The sequence below is a fragment of the Aphidius gifuensis genome, linkage group LG3 (assembly GCF_014905175.1).
Source record: "Aphidius gifuensis isolate YNYX2018 linkage group LG3, ASM1490517v1, whole genome shotgun sequence".
NCBI lineage: Eukaryota > Metazoa > Arthropoda > Insecta > Hymenoptera > Braconidae > Aphidius > Aphidius gifuensis.
In genome coordinates this window covers 22,152,812-22,171,092 of record NC_057790.1, presented here as the reverse complement: position 1 = coordinate 22,171,092, position 18,281 = coordinate 22,152,812, and the positions used below count along the sequence as shown (strand labels likewise).

Below are 18,281 nucleotides of genomic sequence, written 5' to 3'. Positions count from 1 at the left end.
TCAACAATAAATATTGACCAATCAAAAACATGACGCCATCATTTGACAGTTTTATTTTTTTTTATTTTTATCAATTTTATTTATAAACAAATGATTAATTTAGCTTTTAGGTAATTCCAGTTGTTTATATATAATTTTTAATTTTAATTTTAATTATTGGGTAATTTTTAATATGGATATTTAATAATTAAATTATCGATTTAGATGTTTACAATGAACGACAATATTTTAACAAATGTTTTTTGAACGCGTCCATTTTTATATTTACCTTTTTGTCCCCTTCAGCTTCCCCTTTTGTCGAGGATTTGTATATTTGTCTCTTATTTTTTTACACTTTTTTCAGTGCTTTGTATTATTCTCTCCTTCTCTCATGAGAAAAAAAGAAAGAGAGAAAAATCTCTCACCCCAATTCTCTCTCTAGAAATAAAAAAAAAAAATGAATAAAAAAATAAATTTATTCTCTCGGAGCCAAGAGAGTGAAACTTCAAAATGGCGCTCCAACAAAGTGTAAACACCCAGTTTATTAATATTATTATTAGAGCGTGGTAATTGTGAATTATTATTAACGAGTTTATTATAATTATAAGGTGATTTTTAATTATATTCATTGACAATTTGTGAATAACATAAAGTGGCCTGAATGTTTACTATCGAAATGTCCATCGCCCATTCTATGACAGGTAAACTTAGTTTTTTTTTTCTTTTTTTTTTTTTTTTTTATTATAATACTGTCTTTTTTTATTTAGTGTTAGTTTTAATGTTGATATTTTTGAGTTTTAATTAATTAATTATATTGTTGTTATGTTATTAGAAATTTTAATTTAAATATGCTGTTTGTTGATGAATTTTATTATATTTTTTTTTTTTTTTTGACAGTGACAGCTTTAATTATTCTATGTATATTTTTGCTTTGTATATAGAATTTTTTCAAGTATCATATTAAAGCTTGCACTAGCATTGACATCAAATATGTCAATAATAATATTGAAAATTTTATAAAATTAATTTGTTATTTATTAATTAATGATAATAAATTATATTAATTATTTTTTGTTATTTCACAGGGTCTGAACCAACAAAAATGGCCCAAAAAAGAGTAGCAAGCAGTATTGGGTAAGTTAAAAAATAAAAAAAATAAAATACTTACTCCAAAAATAAAAAATAAAATTTATTTACAATAAAAAATATATAATAATAAATAAAAGACAGTATGTATTGTAAATAAATTAGCATAAAATTAGGTCGGTAAATGTGCACCCTGCAGCGTGTCCATATAAAATTCGAAACGAATAGAAGGAAGCAGAAATAAAAGGTGAAAATAATAAAAAAATAAAATAGATTCTTGGGCCTTATTATGCTATAATCCATCGAAATAATCCTCAGGTATAACAAATAACAAATGTCAAGTTCTTTATGTCGGTTTTTTTTTTTTTATTATTTTCTTTCACCTGGTGTATTTTTTTCAGGAAATAAAAAAAAAAAAAAAAATGCCATGCATGCCAAGATGGTCATTGTGTTTGAATTTTGTCGCAAAAGAATACATTCCAATGACCTCACAGTCATTTGTACCATTTGTAAATAGTAACCCGAAAAAAAAAAAAAAAAGATGAATGAAAATAGAATAGAATTTAAATTATTTGCTCCTTTTTTTTTCATATATCACATTGGATGCATTGTGAAGCATCAAAGTCACTTTTTTTTTTTTTGGCTCCCACACTTCTTGATAGCAAATTTTTATAACTTTAAATTTCCAAAGTAAATAAAGAAAAAATAATATAATTTACTTGTATTAAAAACTTTTGAATGAATAAAAAGAGAAAAAATTGTTTAAGAAAATGAAAAATTAAAATAGGAAAAAATATTCGAAACTGTTGCATCTCGTGTGCTGAATGATCAAGAGGTATTGGTGGGAGAAGTGATAGTCACCCTCCTCTCCCTCTTTTTTCTCTCCGCAAACCCCCGCAGAGTTGGACACAAACCGCGGCACATTATGCGGCTATGGTGGAATCAGTCACCAACGGGACGTGGGTGGTGACGAGTCCAAAGTAAAAATTTTTATTTCTCATTATTTAATTTAATTAAAAAAAAAAAAAACAATTAAAACCAGGAAACTTGTTTTAACGTTTATACAAAAGTTAATTATTTAAATATTTTTTTAAATCAACTGTTGTTTATTAAACAAATTGACAAAAAAAATTGTTGATAAATTTGTATTTTTTTTAAATTAAATGAAAGTAAACAACACAGGATATTTTTAAATATCAAAAGTGCTACAATTATTTTTTGTAATTGAAATTATTTCCCGCCAAGTGGTTTTTATATTTTATAAAAATGAAAATAATAATAATTATTATGTTATTAAGGTGTTAATTATTTTTAAATTATACTTTATGTTGTTGATGATAATGTGGCTTGAGATAGGATGATATATCAAAATGTTTTTTACAAGATTAAAAAATAATTTTCAGACTGGTTTTCTTTTTTTTTGTTTTCTATTAATAACGTAAAAAAAAATTAATAAAATTAATTATTAAATAAAAAATAAAAATAGTGTTGTATTTTATATTTTTTCATATTTATAACGTGTAAATTGTGAAAGTGTCATTGAATAATTGAACTTTCAAAAAAGTCAAATTGAAATTACATAGTGATGACGAGATTTTACAAATTCAACATGTAAACAAATTGGCTATTAAACGATCTATAATAAAAAGTGAATTATTTAAAATAAAAAAAAATTTAAAAAAAAAACATCAAAATAGAGTATCCTGGTGGAAACGGTATGTACGGGGGTGGTACGGGAAGTGCGGGATATGGGGTTGGTTTAGGCCAAGGACCTGGACCCTCGCACTATATTCCTCCACCTTCAACTAATCATGTTGCTTACCAATTGGCCACTGGACCCCCACTGGTCGCGGGTATACCACCTGGAGCTACTGGACCACCTCCCGGAAGTCAGCTACTGTCTTACGGACCAAATTTATCACCCCATCATATACAACAATCTCATAATGACTTGTCCCTCACAAAACGACGAAGGTAACAAAAAAAATTTAAACAACAATTTCAATGTCAATAAATTAAAATTTCTATCTAAAAGAGAAATATTGCTCATTGAATTTATTGACCAAGTTTTTAGGCTTAATAATATTCCGTTATCTTTTTTTTTTTTTTTTTTTTTTTGTTTGGGATTATTTGACAATTGTCTAGCCTAGGCAAATAGCACTCTAGAAAAAAATTAAGTACATTGATTATAATTATATACAATAAATAATTTCAATTACAAGAATAAAATTCTATTAATTTTTTAAATAATAAAATTGATTTTATGAATTATTTAAAAAATTATTAACCATTTATTTATTTATTTTATTGTTTAATATTGAATTTAAAGTTTGGCTGTTGGTTTATGTTTATTAAAATAATGTCAGCAAGATTGCCACCATTATTCGAAGACATAACAAAACCCTATATACAAAATAAATATAAATTTATATAAACAACTGTTGGTGGTCTGTAGTTGTTATTACTACTGTTAAAAAATTTTTTTTATGATAAACAATTTGTTTAAATAATTGTAAATTTCTAAAACCAACAGTGTAACTACATGGGATATCATTTAAAATTGAAGCGATAATTTGAAAAAATTTCACTCCAAATATTGCCTTGATTATTTAAAAATAATAATTACTAAATACTAATAAATAAATATATATAGTAATTATTTCGAATTTCGAAATGATTGCATTGATAAAAGTAAAGAATATTTATATTTTTTAAAATTTAATTTGAGCGGCAATTTGAATAGATACTTTGAGCTTTTTATAATCCATTTATAATCTCTTGTTTACAAGATTTTTATAACTACCCTTCGTCTCTTCGAACCCCCTTACTTTATACATACAATCAAATTCATCGACAAATGTAAAACCCAGTAGTTGTAGAATTTGTCACGTAGCAGAGATTTGCGGTCACTGGCAAATCCAAACGGATCACCTGACTAACGGTTCGTTAATATTACATAATTTTAGTATTACCATGAGTGAATAACAATTTTTCAACATTAAATTATATGAGATTTATATTCATTAGTAAATATTTATTTATTTAAAATATAAAAAAAAAAATATTTTCCTTATTTTACTATATACAACAGTCCACACGTGGAAATAGTTTGTTACGCTATGTCCTCAATTTTCCAGTTTCATAATTCAATGAAAAGAAAATTCAACAAATAATTTTACATTATAAAAATTGAATTAATTAATTATTTATTTATTTTGATAATTTAAAAATAAAAAAAAAACTTGTAGAAATATTAAAATTTGAAAATTTCTTTGTATAATATTTGAATTTTGAAAGGGTAAAAGAGATATTAAAATTGATTGAAAGTCATTGTAAAAAATTTAGAAGGGGCATGATGTCGCATGGTAGCGATTCGATTTATTCGATTGAAATTGACCAATGACAAGTTTGGAGAATGGATAAAACAGTGGACCGCCCCTTCATATATAGCAAACTAACGGGCCCAAAAAACTACCAATGGCAGCAAACTTATTAATATGTACAAAGCTACATTCAACATCGCTCAATAAAAAAAAATATAAAAATTATATGTAAAAAACTTGACGATATTTATCAGCAGTATTCCAAAAAAAAAAAAAAAATATCCATACATGTTAAAAAATAAGATTCGAAAGACAGGATAAGAAGCTTTTTTTGATCAGGTGCTAAGTCGAAGGAACAAGTGCCACCGTTGGTACGCTCGCAAGTCCCAAAAAAAAAATTAAAAAAAAAAAGAAATATATTGTATAAACATTTATATATTTGCCAAAAAAAAAAAAACAATATAATAAATAAATAGCAGTACTGAGAGAAGCTACTGGAAACTTTGTTTTTCGTGGTGGGTCTTTTGCTGATTCTTGAAATCTCCCAACAAGATCTAAAACTTTAAACATGAAAAAAAAAAATAAATATATAAATAAATATAAATAAATAAGTCCCAACATTATAACCAAGATGTTTATTTTTTTAATATTATTTTTTATCTCTCTCTTTTGTCTCTCAAAAGAAAAATGATAATAATAATAATGACCTGGTAAATTCATGTCACGATGAGAGACAAGGGTCCACTATTTCATATTATAACTATTATTTATTATTTTTTTTATTTTTCAAAAAATCCGCGAGATCTAAAATAAGAAAATATATTTAAAAAAAAAAAATAACTTTGTGTCTCTCCTTGACCATATGATCCCAGTCTCTTTCACATAAACCATTCAATGCTAATATACCACCATCTCAAGTAAAACACTGAAAATTCAATTTATTTTCCCTTTTTTTTTCCATCAATAATTATTCATAGAGTAAAAAATTTTTTTCATCTATTTTAAATTGATAAATGGTTTCAATGTTTTTTTTTTCTTGTTTTTATTCTTCATATTTAATATTTTATTTTCCAAAAATTTTTAAAGCCAATTGTCGAGAGAGCCATATACACGAGGTCCGTTAGGTCAGGATATAATGCCCCTTGGCAGATCATTATGTACTCCATAAATCGGTCCTCCGACTTATGCGGACAACATTGCAGGGTTGAGAAGTAAAGGTGGATGAGGAGGTAAAAAAATAATAAAAAACTAAAAGAACAAAGAATAAAAAAATGAAAAAAGAATAAAAAATAACAGTGGACTATTCGTTCGTGGGAAAGAGGATGAAGAGGAGCGATTGGAGAGGGACGAGAGTATATATATAAATACATACATATACATAGTAGTATATATAGTAGTGGATAAGAGTTTGTTGAGGCCCCAATGAGGGGACCCACGTAGGTACATACAACACGTAGGAATGAAACGATACTTACCCGGATGTGATGCCCTACCACCCTCGCACAAGTAGGGTGGGGTAACGGGGGGGTCACGGGTATGTACCCTGTCCAGAAACCAGAGAGGGATTCTCTTCATTCTATATATATACGATACATAGTGGAGAGAAAAAAAAATAAAATTAAATAAAATAATAATAAATAAGAAAAAAAGAAAGGAAATAAATAAATGAAAAAAAAAAAATTATATATATATGTTGGCTGAGGGTCAGTAACATGCATCAAGCGTCGTCTTGAGATTTTTTTTTTTTTTTTATTTTTCCTCAGATTTTAATATCAGGTACTTTTTTTTTTGAAAATTTGGCTCTTTTTTTTTATAAGAGAATTGTTTAAATTGAGTTATTGTAAATTGCTACAGATGTAGCAATAAAAAAAATTATTATCACGTTTTTTTTTTTTATTTGTCAAGTTAATATTTCTGTTGACATTTATACTTGATAGTAAAAAATAAATATCATAAATTTCTATCTAACTTTATTGTCATGATTTTGATATAAAATTATAATGACAATATTTCTTATCAATTGATATTAATTTTAGCATTAACAAAATCTGTCGTTTATATATATTTTTTTTTCGAATTCTTTGGTCGATAGGATGTTCTCAAGTATAGAACCATATTTGGCAATCCGGAAATGATAATTTATAATTTATAAACACATATGGAAAATGACGCAATTGAGGACGTAATATTTTATTAATAATTTATCATGATCCTCTATAAATAAATTACCTGTCAAAAAATAAAAAATAAAATAAAAGAATAACAACATTAAAAAAAAACTATAATTTATAAATTTTTTCATTTGTCACGTTTTAGATCTGATGAGGATGATCCAAGTGGAGGAAAGTACCGTAGAATTGAGGATGATAATATGCAAGACAAGGAAAGATTTGCTAGGTAAGTTTTAAAATAAAAAAAAATATATAAACTAATCAATTATTAAATATAAATAATTTAACAATATTTCACAAAGTAGATCAGATAGTTAAATAAAATATTAAATAATTTTTTAATACATCAACTTGTTGCGGTGATTCACATTAGTCACGATCAGCTTAACGTCCTGGCTTGGCTTTTATCATATATATGTATTTTGTCTTCGAGGTCCCAAAGACAAACTTGTTGCACATATATGCTTTGAACGTACATTTGACTTTATATGCTATGTATATTTTTTTATATATATTTATATATTGTTAATGCCCCGCAGTAGGCCCCCCTCAAGATGCCAATATGTATATATGTACATTGTGGCAGTAGTTAAGCCCTCGGCATCTCACCTAACGTCGTGGGAATACATGGCCAATATTATCTATACACTCAAATACCTGTAATTCTTCATCTACAATTTTTTATTATTAATCTTAAATAATATAATTCTACATATTAATATTTTTTAAATTATATTTTTTTGTAATTCAAATAACTTTTTATTCATTAATTTAGAAATTAAATTTATTATTTTAACATCTAATATAACCGCAAAAAAAAAAAAAAAGAATAATAAATTCCACAATATTTGAATATAACACTATTATAAATATAAAAATGAAACTTTTGATATCGCGCAAACGTAATATCATCTCACTTTTAAGTTAATAACACTATTATAATATTATTTTTTTTTTTACCATAAAAATCATAAAGCCACAAAGTTACTTTGGTACAAATATTTCATCATCATCCAGCATCAAAGTTGTTGTATATATTTATATATACATTTGTAAATTTAAAATTTACTCTAATGCAAAATTCCAGTAGTTTTTGGTTCATTGCGATTATGAAGGACGCACAGTGGACGATAATAACATTATATAAATTATACTATTTTTTATTTTTATTATTATTCATTGCATTCCAGTGGTTAACCAACTTTAAGATCATTCATCCACCTTTAACTTCCTACAAAATAAAATAACAAAAAAAAAGCAACAAAAAAATATACATAAAATAAGGAAAAGCAAGTTTAAAAATAAAAAAAAAATTAAATTAAACAAAACAATAATAATAATTGAAACAACAATAATATATTGTAGTTGTTTTATTTTAATTTTTTTTTATATTTTGAACTGAATTATAAACATGATGCACTTTTTGAAATTGCATCGTAGTCCTTGTTCAAGCAACTTGAGTTTATCTGACCCTTGAACTCGTGCAATAAGACTCTTGGATTTAACTCTTATAAATTTATAATATATGTAGTGTGTATACAATATCATCCCCCTTTCATTTTTCCCCCCTTTTTATGATACATTGGCCTCTTTTAAATAGCCAACAAGCCGTTATAAATACAATTCATTTCTCAGTTTTTCTCTGATGAACTACATCATCATGCTTGTCTCATCAATTTTATTTTTCTCACCTTATATTATATATTTTTGCTTCATACATCATAAATTCATGTAAAACATGAATTTAATCACTTGACATAGACATTTTAAAAACAGTATTAATTTTTCAATAGACTTCTATTTTTTTTTTTTTTTTATTTAATTTATATATTAAAAATCAAACAAGTTTATATTTATATTTTTTACTTTTTATATTAAGTTTTTGCAATGGCTCTGGTTACCCTCCTCGCGTGTTTAAAATTTTTATAATATTTATATATATTATTTTTTTTTTCTTTAACTTGTAAATTTCTTTATGGCGAATTATCATAAATTAAATGCTATTAAATTTATATATTGTGTGTATACTTATTACGTTGTTAAATGCATTGAAATATATTTAGAAAAAAAATGTTTTATATAAAAAATTATAAAGCTGGTAAATTGTATATACTATGAACCCTTTATATATATTTTATTTTTCCATTGGCTTGTTTATTTTTGTGTCACAAAATAATGAAAATAAACTGACAATAATTATTTTCATGTAGTTTAAATAAACAAGTTAAAGAAATGAAAGAATATTGTTGATATAAAACGTATATATTTTAAATAAACAAGGATGTTATTTAATTAATGTTTAATTAATTTTTATATACATGTTTATTGTTTTTTTTTTGTTTTGTTAACAGCCGAGAGAATCATTGTGAAATTGAGCGTCGAAGGCGGAACAAGATGACAGCATATATCACGGAACTCTCGGACATGGTACCAACGTGTTCAACACTTGCCAGAAAACCCGATAAATTAACAATACTCAGAATGGCTGTTGCTCATATGAAAGCTCTACGAGGTAATAATGTTTTTATTATTATTTTAATTTTCTAAACAAATTAACATAATTTTTCAAGACACAAAAAAAAAAAAAACAGTATATTGTTTTTTTTTTTTATAAATAATAGAAAATATATTTTAAAAAATTTTAATATTTAGTTGGTTAATCTATATGTGTGATAAGTTATCTGGAATGTCTTTAAACTGATTGTCACGTACAAAGTAGTTGAAGTGTTTAAACAAATCTTAACAAAAGTTAATCATGTCAGTTTTTTTTTTTCATATGATCCAGTTATTTTTTTTCATATATATAAATTACGTAGATGATTGAGTAATTTATCTATGACGTTTATTGTAAATTCATAGAATTTTTTTGATTAAAAATATTTATATTATTATGATAATATAAAGAGAGAGAGAGAAAAAAATGAATAAAAAAATTTAAAAGACAAAGGTGGACATGCTGATGAAGGTGGAAAAATATATATTGAATTCAAAAGAGATATAATGCTTCCGGTGAGCTGGTGGATCGTTTAAACATGTGGCGACAATTCTCTTTGGGACATACAACGTGTTAAACCATACTCACATAAAAATTTAAAATGAAAAAAAAAAAAAAATCCAACACGCAATCCAGAAACTTAAACGTTAGAGAAAAAATAAATAAAATGAAAAATGAAAATAAAATATAAAAAAACTATGGAGATAGCTCTGCGTATATTATCGTTGAAGTCTCGCATTGTTTATAGCTACTTCTCCTTTTTCTCAACAACGAGTGTTACTGAATACAAATTGACAAGACAGAATATTTTTTTTTTATTTTATTTTTACCTGTTTATATCTTCATCCAGAGTCAAATAGCCAGTCACTTCGACAATCACTAAATTCAAGAATAAAAAATCTTTTTTTTATATATATTTTTTTCATTTATAATTCAGTAAATGTTACGACTTATCCATACTAGTGTTGTCATTTGATTTAATTTACATTTAAACGATTCAATTTCTTTAAAAGTTATTTATCATTATTTTTTTTTTTTTTGTCCATAGAAAAAGTAAATAAAATTATTATAAAATGAAATATAAAATATTTTTATTTTATTGTTAAAAAGTTTGTTGAGGAAGTAATAGAGTAAGACTGGCTGTTCCAGGTGGAAAATAATGGTAACGAAGGTCACGATCAGGTACCTTCCATAGATCTTGTTTTGAAGTCGTTAAAGTAACTCTTCCCGGAATTTCTCATACATCGAAACGTAGATCGAATCGAGACTCGGGTCCAGGCTTACTATATACTACTATATACCCCAGGGATCCGCTTTGCAATTCTGATCTTGCACCTTGATTATTACATAGGCATTATGCCCTTGTCTTTTATAAATATATATACACACACACTTATATCACAATCTCACAATCCAACAAAATTTTGTCATTTTTTTTTTTCATTATTATCCAATGTTTTTTGATTATTTTTATATTAAATAAATATAATTTTTATATTTTTTTTCAGGAACTGGTAATACGAGTGATGGTACATATAAACCATCATTTTTAACTGATCAAGAATTGAAACATCTTATACTTGAAGCTGCTGATGGTTTTTTATTTGTCGTTAGTTGTGATACTGGTAGAATTATATATGTTTCTGATTCAGTTGCACCTGTACTTAATTATTCACAAAGTGATTGGTATGGTACAAGTTTATATAATCAAGTACATCCAGATGATACTGAAAAAGTACGTGAACAATTAAGTGCATCAGAACCACAACATGCGGGTAGAGTACTTGATCTTAAAACTGGTACAGTTAAAAAAGAAGGACATCAATGTAAGTATATATAATTTTATCTTAAATTTTATTATATTAATATCAATTAATTAATTTATTATTTATTTATTTAGCATCTGTAAGACTTAGTATGGGCTCAAGACGTGGTTTTATATGTCGTATGAGAGTTGGAAGTCTTCAAACTTCTGGTGATATGGCTGCAGCACAAGGACTTCATCGTTTAAAACAAAGAAATTCATTGGGACCACCAGCAAGAGATGGACAAAGTTATGCTGTTGTTCATTGCACGGGGTATATTAAAAATTGGCCCCCCACTGGTGAGTTTGGTATGAATCCTCAATGAACATTATTCCATCGTTCCTGTCGTCGTAGATTTTTTTGTTTATTTTTCAAATTTTTACTATACATTATTGCAGATAATTATTTGATTTTTTTTTTTTTTTTTTTTTTGTTTAAGTACAAGTACAAGTAGTTTATTTATTATTTATTTTAAAAAAAAAAAAAAAAATGACAATGGAAACAGGGAAAAGTGGTCTAATTGGATAATTTTGCGCTGTAGGTGATTTTGTTCCCCCGTGTATACCAGGTGTGGGTTTAGGAGACAGGGGTGCTCTTCAAACTGGACCCGATGGTGTTATAACTGATGATGCAAATCATTGTTGTCTGGTTGCAATTGGACGACTACAAGTAACAAGTACACCAAATACCAATGACTTGGCTGGTTCAAATAGCAATAATGGTATTAATTTAAAATTAATTTATTTTTAATATTAAATTTATAAATAATAGTAATTATTATAATTTTATAATTTTTCAGAATTCATATCACGTCATTCTGCAGAGGGTAAATTTACATTTGTCGATCAAAGGGTTGGTGGTATATTGGGTTATACACCATCTGATTTACTTGGTCATCAATGCTATGAATTTTTTCATCAAGAAGACTTGCCACATATGCGAGATAGTTTTGATCAAGGTTATAATTTTTTTCCATTTTTATTAATAATATATAAATTATAACAAACAATTGTTTTATTATATTTTATATTTTATTTATATTATTACAGTTTTAAAGCTCAAAGGACAAGTTATATCAGCAGTATATCGTTTCCGTTCAAAAAATCGTGACTGGGTGTGGCTGAGAACTTCGGCATTTGCCTTTTTAAATCCATGCTCACAAGATGTTGAATATATTGTTTGTACAAATTCAATTGCTAAGTAAGTTATATTATTATTTAATTTAATTTAATAAATATATATTATTTATATAAATTAAATATTGTTATTATTTTTATTTTTAAATAAGATCAATTCATCCTGGTGGTGAAACACAAGCTGAAAATGAAGGAGTTCCACCTTATGGACAACATAGTTTGGATTATTCATTACAACGACAACAATCAAGGGATTCAATGTATCCAAATGCTCATCATTTAATGCAACATCCAACTGCTGTTGCTGCACCAGGTTCACAACAACAACAACAACAACAACCAAGACCAGCAAGTACACAAAATGCTTATCAATATGAAGCAACACAATCACCAATTGCATATGGTTCACCAAGTCAACAAAGTGCATCAGCTACTGCATTAAATAGAATGCAAAAACCTACAAATACATCACCTACACCTGTTCAACAAGCATGGACACTTAATCGTCAAGTAATTTAATTAATTTAGCTTTTTTTTTTTTTAATTATTATTTTAAAAAAAAACTAATAATAAAATTACAATTTAATAGCAACCTGTTACCGAGGGTTATCAGTACAGTCAACTGAGTCCTTCAAGATCACCAAGTGGTCCAACTTATACACAATTAAGCAGTGGTGCAAGAACACCAGCAGCTCAATATCATTCAGTTACAACAGTGCCTAATAATCCTGGTAAATAATTATTTATACTAGCTGTTTAATTTAATTTTTAACAATTTAAATTTTTTTTTTTTCGATAAAAGGTATGTGGGCTTGGCAGGGACAACAACATCAAGCACAACAACAAGATGGTGGACAATCAAATGCACAAGTAGCTGGTCAACCACAAGTAACTCATGCTCCACAAAGTGGACCAGGTTCACAGCCACAAGAATTTAATGAAATGTTACAAATGCTTCAAGAACACAGTGGTCCACCTGGTTTTGATGAACTCAATATGTTTAATACGAATTTTGAATAGCATTAATAATAAAAACATTACTTTTTTTTTTAATACAAAAAAATAAAATTAATTATTGTGATCATCCTCGTGATGATATTTTAATATCACGAGTTTGACATCTAGCATTGAATTATCACAAATTATCTTTTACGCCGGGAATAATTAATTCCGTAAAAGCACTTGTACTCTTGCACCTGATACACCAAAAGGTTCGTAATTAGGTTTTTAATAACGAGTGAAAATTAAAAAAAATAAAAATTGTGTATTTTAAAATTACTGGATAAGTAATTAGGTCAGTTAGTTTTTTATTAAGTTGTTTTTTTTTTTAAATAAGAAAAAAAAAAAATACTGACTCTTGAAAATTTTAATTGACAATTGATTGCCTCAAAGGTAGATCATTAAAACATAAAGATATTATTATTATATAGACTTTGAAGTAAAATGAGATTTTGTTTTTCTCATTTAAGAAAAAAAAAAAATTAAAATAAAACTATTTGTATAGAAGAAATTTTTTTTTTTTGTGTTGGTCCAAATGCTGAGGCATCATCTAAACGAGAAAAAAAAATAAACATAATAATTTTTATTGTCAGCTTTCTGTTGGCCACAATACGACTAGTTTAATTATTTTTTATTTAATTCATTGTAATTATGACAGTGCAATCATCCATTAAAAAAAAAAAGAAAAAACAATTAAAATGCTATTGATAAAAACCTCTGCTGAAATTGTTTTAAAATGACAATGTACAAAATTATGTAATTTTCACATCGCTTCCTTGTGCGACACACTGGTTTTAAATAATATTAAGATAAAAATTAGTAACAAAATTAAAATATTATATAATGTTACTATCGACGAATAATTTTTATGTAAAAAAATTCACGCGTGATTCGTTGCAAATGTTTTACGATTTTTTTGGATGAAACGAAAAAAAAAAAAAAAAACGATAATATTAATAATAATAATGACAAAGTAGCATATCATAATTAAAAAAAAAATCAAAAAATTAAAGAGAGAAAATTTTTCACCAATGTATGAGATGTATGAGATGTAGATTTTTTTTGAAATAATTAATTGTGTTTTTTTTTATTTGATGATTATCCTTACACTAATTATTATAAAAAAATTAATTAGTACTTAGAAAAAAAATTTTATTTTCAAAATCTAATATACAAGAAGAAGAACAAAAAAGAAAAAAAAAAACAAGTAATTATTTATAATTTAAGTTTTTTAACAGAGTTTACATTTTTATCTTTCTTTTTAATTTGTGCACCAGTTTTTGACTTGATGCTACTGGATACTTGATCTTGTAATTGTGAAAAGAAAGCACTTGTTGATTTTGGATTTTTGTTTGTTGATACATCAATAGTTGAAATATTTCTATCTTTTGTTAATTTTTTAACCATTGCAGCTTGTATAACTTTAGCTTGTTTTTTATTTTTAATTGGTCCATCTTTCATTAGTTCTTGTTTCTTTTCAATAGCTTGTTGTTTAACTTTTTGCATAACCTTTTTCTTCCTTCTTGCTCTGTTCATATCTGTCTTAGTTCTTTCAGATTTACCAATAATATCACCACGTGGTTTTTTCTTTATTTCTTCTGGTGCAAGTAGTGTTGCATCTGTTGTTGCAATTGGTGCAACTTCTTCCATATTAATTGCTGGTATATTACTGATAATTTTAATTTCAGGTTGTGCAAGTTTTGGTGTATAATGAAAGTTTGATAAAGCATCAAGTTTTCTAAATAATGAATGCATTAATTCACGTATTTCTATGTGTTCTTTTGGCTCTTCTTCTTGACGTTCATCATCATCATTTGAATTGAGTGCTGATTTTTGTTTAACATATTCATCTTCATATATTTGAGCTAAACTTTTTTGACTTTTTTCTTGATCCATTACAAGTTTCTTTTTATATTCTTTTGGTGTTTCAACTGGTTTATATTTTCTTACAACTGAATCCCATGCTTTATCTTTTATTCTTTGTTTTATTATGTCTTCTAATTTTAATGTTGTTTGTTCAGTTATTACTGGAGCTGGTCTTGTTGCAATATCAACTTCAACAAATTCTTCAAGAAGTGAATTTTCCGGACGTTTTGTTGCAGTTATTTCACCTTTTAATTGCCAAGGTTTTTCAGTTATTGCTTCTTTTTCAAATTGTTTAATTCTAAGCTTAAGACGTTCTTGACGATTTTCCAATGATGATTTAATATCATCATTATCATTATCATCATTATTTTTAGCTTTTTCAATACTATCATCATCATCGTCATCAGAATTATCAATTAAATTAAATTTAACACGTTTTTCAGGTAATTTTGTTTCACTTAATTTTCTTTTTCTATCATTTTTTTCAACTTCATCATTATCCTCAGATGTTGCTAATTCTTTATTATTATTTTTTGATGTTTCATCATCATCATCACCACTTTCTGGACTATCAAAAAAACCAGTATACTTGAGCATTCTAGCATTTTCTGGATCCTCATCATCTTCAGATGATAAATCATCTTTAAAAAAATCATTATTTGGTTCATACTTATCATTCAACTCTTTATTCAAATAGTTATCATCTTCTTTATTTAAAAAGTTTTCTAATTCATCTAATTTAAAAAATTTATCATTAACAATTGATGGTTTACTTCTTTTCATTGGCCCATTATTATTTTTTTTCTTTTTTAAACTTCTATCCAAGTCATAAGAGTCATCACTACCAGAAAAATCTACATCAGAACCTTCATCTTCAATTTCTTCTTTATTTATTTCTTCGTCTTTTTCATCTTCATCTTCTTCATCATCATCATTATCATCATCCTTATCATCATCATCATCCTTATCATCTTCTTCAGAATTTATCTCATTAATTGATAATTGTTTATCATTTGGATCCACTTCAATTGGGATTTTAAGTTTATCCTCAGCTGAACCCTGATGAACGTCACCAAATAAATCTGTCAATTCATCATCATTTTTCATTTCAAGTTGCTGCCAAATTTGTTCCTCATCAAAATCTTGAATGACAAGTTCCGGTAATGCATTTTTTGATTTTTTTTTAATTTGACAATGAGCAAAATCATAAACATCTTTTAATTTTTCTTGAAATTTTGGTGCAACACTATCTTGAACACTATTAAAAATAAATAAATATTTAATTATTTAACACAATATACAAAAATATACAAAACATAGAGGTTATATACTCCAAAATATATTAACAAATAATTATTCAATAATTACCTTAAATATTTTACTGGTTTTGTATTACTATCATAAGTTGCAATAACTTCCTCCAGCACTTTATCACCAGCCATTTCAAGTATCATTTATTTATCAAAATTTATATTTATTGTTAATTAAAATTCGATTATTTATACACAGCACATGTATTTTTTTCAGCCATGTATAAATTTAATCCTCATGGCGATTTCGCAGTAGCATATTTTTAATCAAATTGCAGAAAGCATCGTAAATGAAAAATCGCGAAAATATTCAATTAAATTTAAAAATTCTTTATAATGTTTAAATAATTACAATTTTTAAATTCTAATAATTTTAAATCAACTTTCTTAATTCTAATCTAAAAATAAAATTATAAATTAACTATATGTAATTATCATTCATACCATTAGGACGAATTTATTCAAATTGTTGTTTCATTTATCTTGAAAACGATAAACATTTTGCCGTGAACTGACCTGTACAAAAAAATTATGTTTCATGTGAATTGATAATATTTCTAAAAATATTATTAGATAAATATATTTTTACCATATATATTTGAAAATATATTTTTTATAATTAATAAATTTGTTTTTTTTTAATAATGATTTGATAAAACTAATTATTTAATTTTTATCATTTTAAATATTGTTGAAAATTAAATACTTATTATATATCAAAATAGAATTTCAATTTTTAAAGCCAAATAATTATTTCAAATATTGTTTCAAAAAATTAATATTCTATTTATAATTAATTTGAAAAATAATTTGTTATTTTTGTGCATCAAAAAAAATTATAGTAAACAATTTATAAAATTGCATGAACTTTAAGTTTTCTTTTCTTATCTTTCCATTTATTTTGCATTAATACTTTTCTTATAAAAATAAAACAATGAAAAATATCTCACTGATCAGCAAGTTTTCAATCTTAAAATAAACAATATCAAAAGTAAAATAATATAACAGATTATTGACTGTTGTTCATGCAAAATTAATAAATATTATAGTGTTTTCATTAGGTTCTCAAAATTTGGTGTGAAAATTTGATTCATTTTCATGATTTTCAAAAAATAAACTAATCAGAAATTTTGGCGTACATTTTTCTAACATTATTATCATATTTTATTATTTTTTATTAACTATACATTTATTTAATTGAAATAAAAAATTTTTTTTGTTAAAAATCAAATGCAAAATAAATTTTAAATAAATTTATGGTTTTTTATTTTTCAAAAATTTAGTAAATCAGGCCTTATTATTTATGATTACCTTTGATGAACAATTTTATATTTGTTTAATTTCAAATGCAAAATCTAGCATTTCAATGCGTCTGGTGATTGAACGTCACGTACCTGCCAAAATTCAAAATCAATGTTTAAAATTAAACAAAAAAAATATCGTCAAAAATTAAATTCAAATAATATATGATTAGACAAAAAGATAAACCAAAGTTATTATCGCTTACATTCAATCTAAATCTAAGAGTTGTAAAAAATATACAATGTTTGTAGCTTTCCCATATAATCAAACCATAATAATTTCAAATAAAAATAGAATTAGATATATATATCATTGAATAAAATCATTTTGGTCATTCATGCATCTTATACAACATACTCATGCATATATTTAAAAATTTTTTTAATATAATTTTCTTTATTATTTTTGTCTTAATCTATTTCAATATAATATATAAATTTTACTTTTTTCTTTCATATACTACAAATATTAGACAATAAACTCATAAAAAATTACATTTTTATTGTATTCTATAATTATTATATTATTTTTCTGCCATCAACTATATATCATAAATATCATAATAACATCAATTTTAAAAATTAAAAATTAATATTAATTAATAAATACATATGGATTTTAAATTTTATTATTACGTCATTTATTAACAAATATTGTGTATCAAAATTTAACTCTAAAAGATAATAATTAGTCTTATTTATCATTCATCTTGCATAACAGTTGGTATCATATTCTCATTTTTATAATTTAGCTTTTTTCATCATTGGCTTGTAGCTTTTTATATGTAAAATCATGACTTATAAATCAATT

General features: G+C 25.2%; 2 protein-coding genes across 5 annotated transcripts; one reads left to right on the top strand and one right to left on the bottom strand.

Moving 5' to 3' along the window:
- Nucleotides 1–275: 275 nt before the first annotated feature.
- Nucleotides 276–13,548, top strand: LOC122852889 (aryl hydrocarbon receptor nuclear translocator homolog). Of its 4 annotated transcripts, none has more exons than XM_044152986.1 (12): nt 276–680; nt 1,065–1,113; nt 6,705–6,785; nt 8,911–9,071; nt 10,562–10,879; nt 10,954–11,157; nt 11,400–11,579; nt 11,658–11,816; nt 11,908–12,058; nt 12,147–12,504; nt 12,584–12,725; nt 12,797–13,548. In XM_044152986.1, the coding sequence occupies exons 1-12, from the start codon at nt 641–643 to the stop codon at nt 13,012–13,014; spliced, it is 2,061 nt and encodes a 686-aa protein (XP_044008921.1). In that variant the 5' UTR covers nt 276–640; the 3' UTR covers nt 13,015–13,548. The 4 variants fall into 4 exon arrangements, with proteins under 4 accessions (XP_044008921.1, XP_044008920.1, XP_044008918.1 ...); XM_044152985.1 differs by having other exon boundaries at nt 10,954–11,166; XM_044152983.1 differs by lacking the exons at nt 276–680; nt 1,065–1,113 and adding an exon at nt 2,014–3,039 and having other exon boundaries at nt 10,954–11,166.
- A 581-nt stretch (nt 13,549–14,129) lies between these two features.
- Nucleotides 14,130–16,394, bottom strand: LOC122852890 (U3 small nucleolar ribonucleoprotein protein MPP10). Its single transcript, XM_044152987.1, has 2 exons — nt 16,228–16,394; nt 14,130–16,117 (listed from the first exon to the last, which is right to left on the bottom strand). The coding sequence occupies exons 1-2, from the start codon at nt 16,311–16,313 to the stop codon at nt 14,209–14,211; spliced, it is 1,995 nt and encodes a 664-aa protein (XP_044008922.1). The 5' UTR covers nt 16,314–16,394; the 3' UTR covers nt 14,130–14,208.
- Between the last annotated feature and the right edge of the window lie 1,887 nt (nt 16,395–18,281).

Coding starts and splice junctions, on each gene's coding strand:
- LOC122852889 (XM_044152983.1), top strand. CDS start 2,783: ATGTACGGGGGTGGTACGGGAAGTGCGGGATATGGGGTTGGTTTAGGC. Junction 3,040..6,704: donor TCCCTCACAAAACGACGAAG/GTAACAAAAAAA, acceptor GTCACGTTTTAG/ATCTGATGAGGATGATCCAA. Junction 12,059..12,146: donor TGTACAAATTCAATTGCTAA/GTAAGTTATATT, acceptor TTTTTAAATAAG/ATCAATTCATCCTGGTGGTG.
- LOC122852890 (XM_044152987.1), bottom strand. CDS start 16,313: ATGATACTTGAAATGGCTGGTGATAAAGTGCTGGAGGAAGTTATTGCA. Junction 16,118..16,227: donor AAACCAGTAAAATATTTAAG/GTAATTATTGAA, acceptor TATTTTTAATAG/TGTTCAAGATAGTGTTGCAC.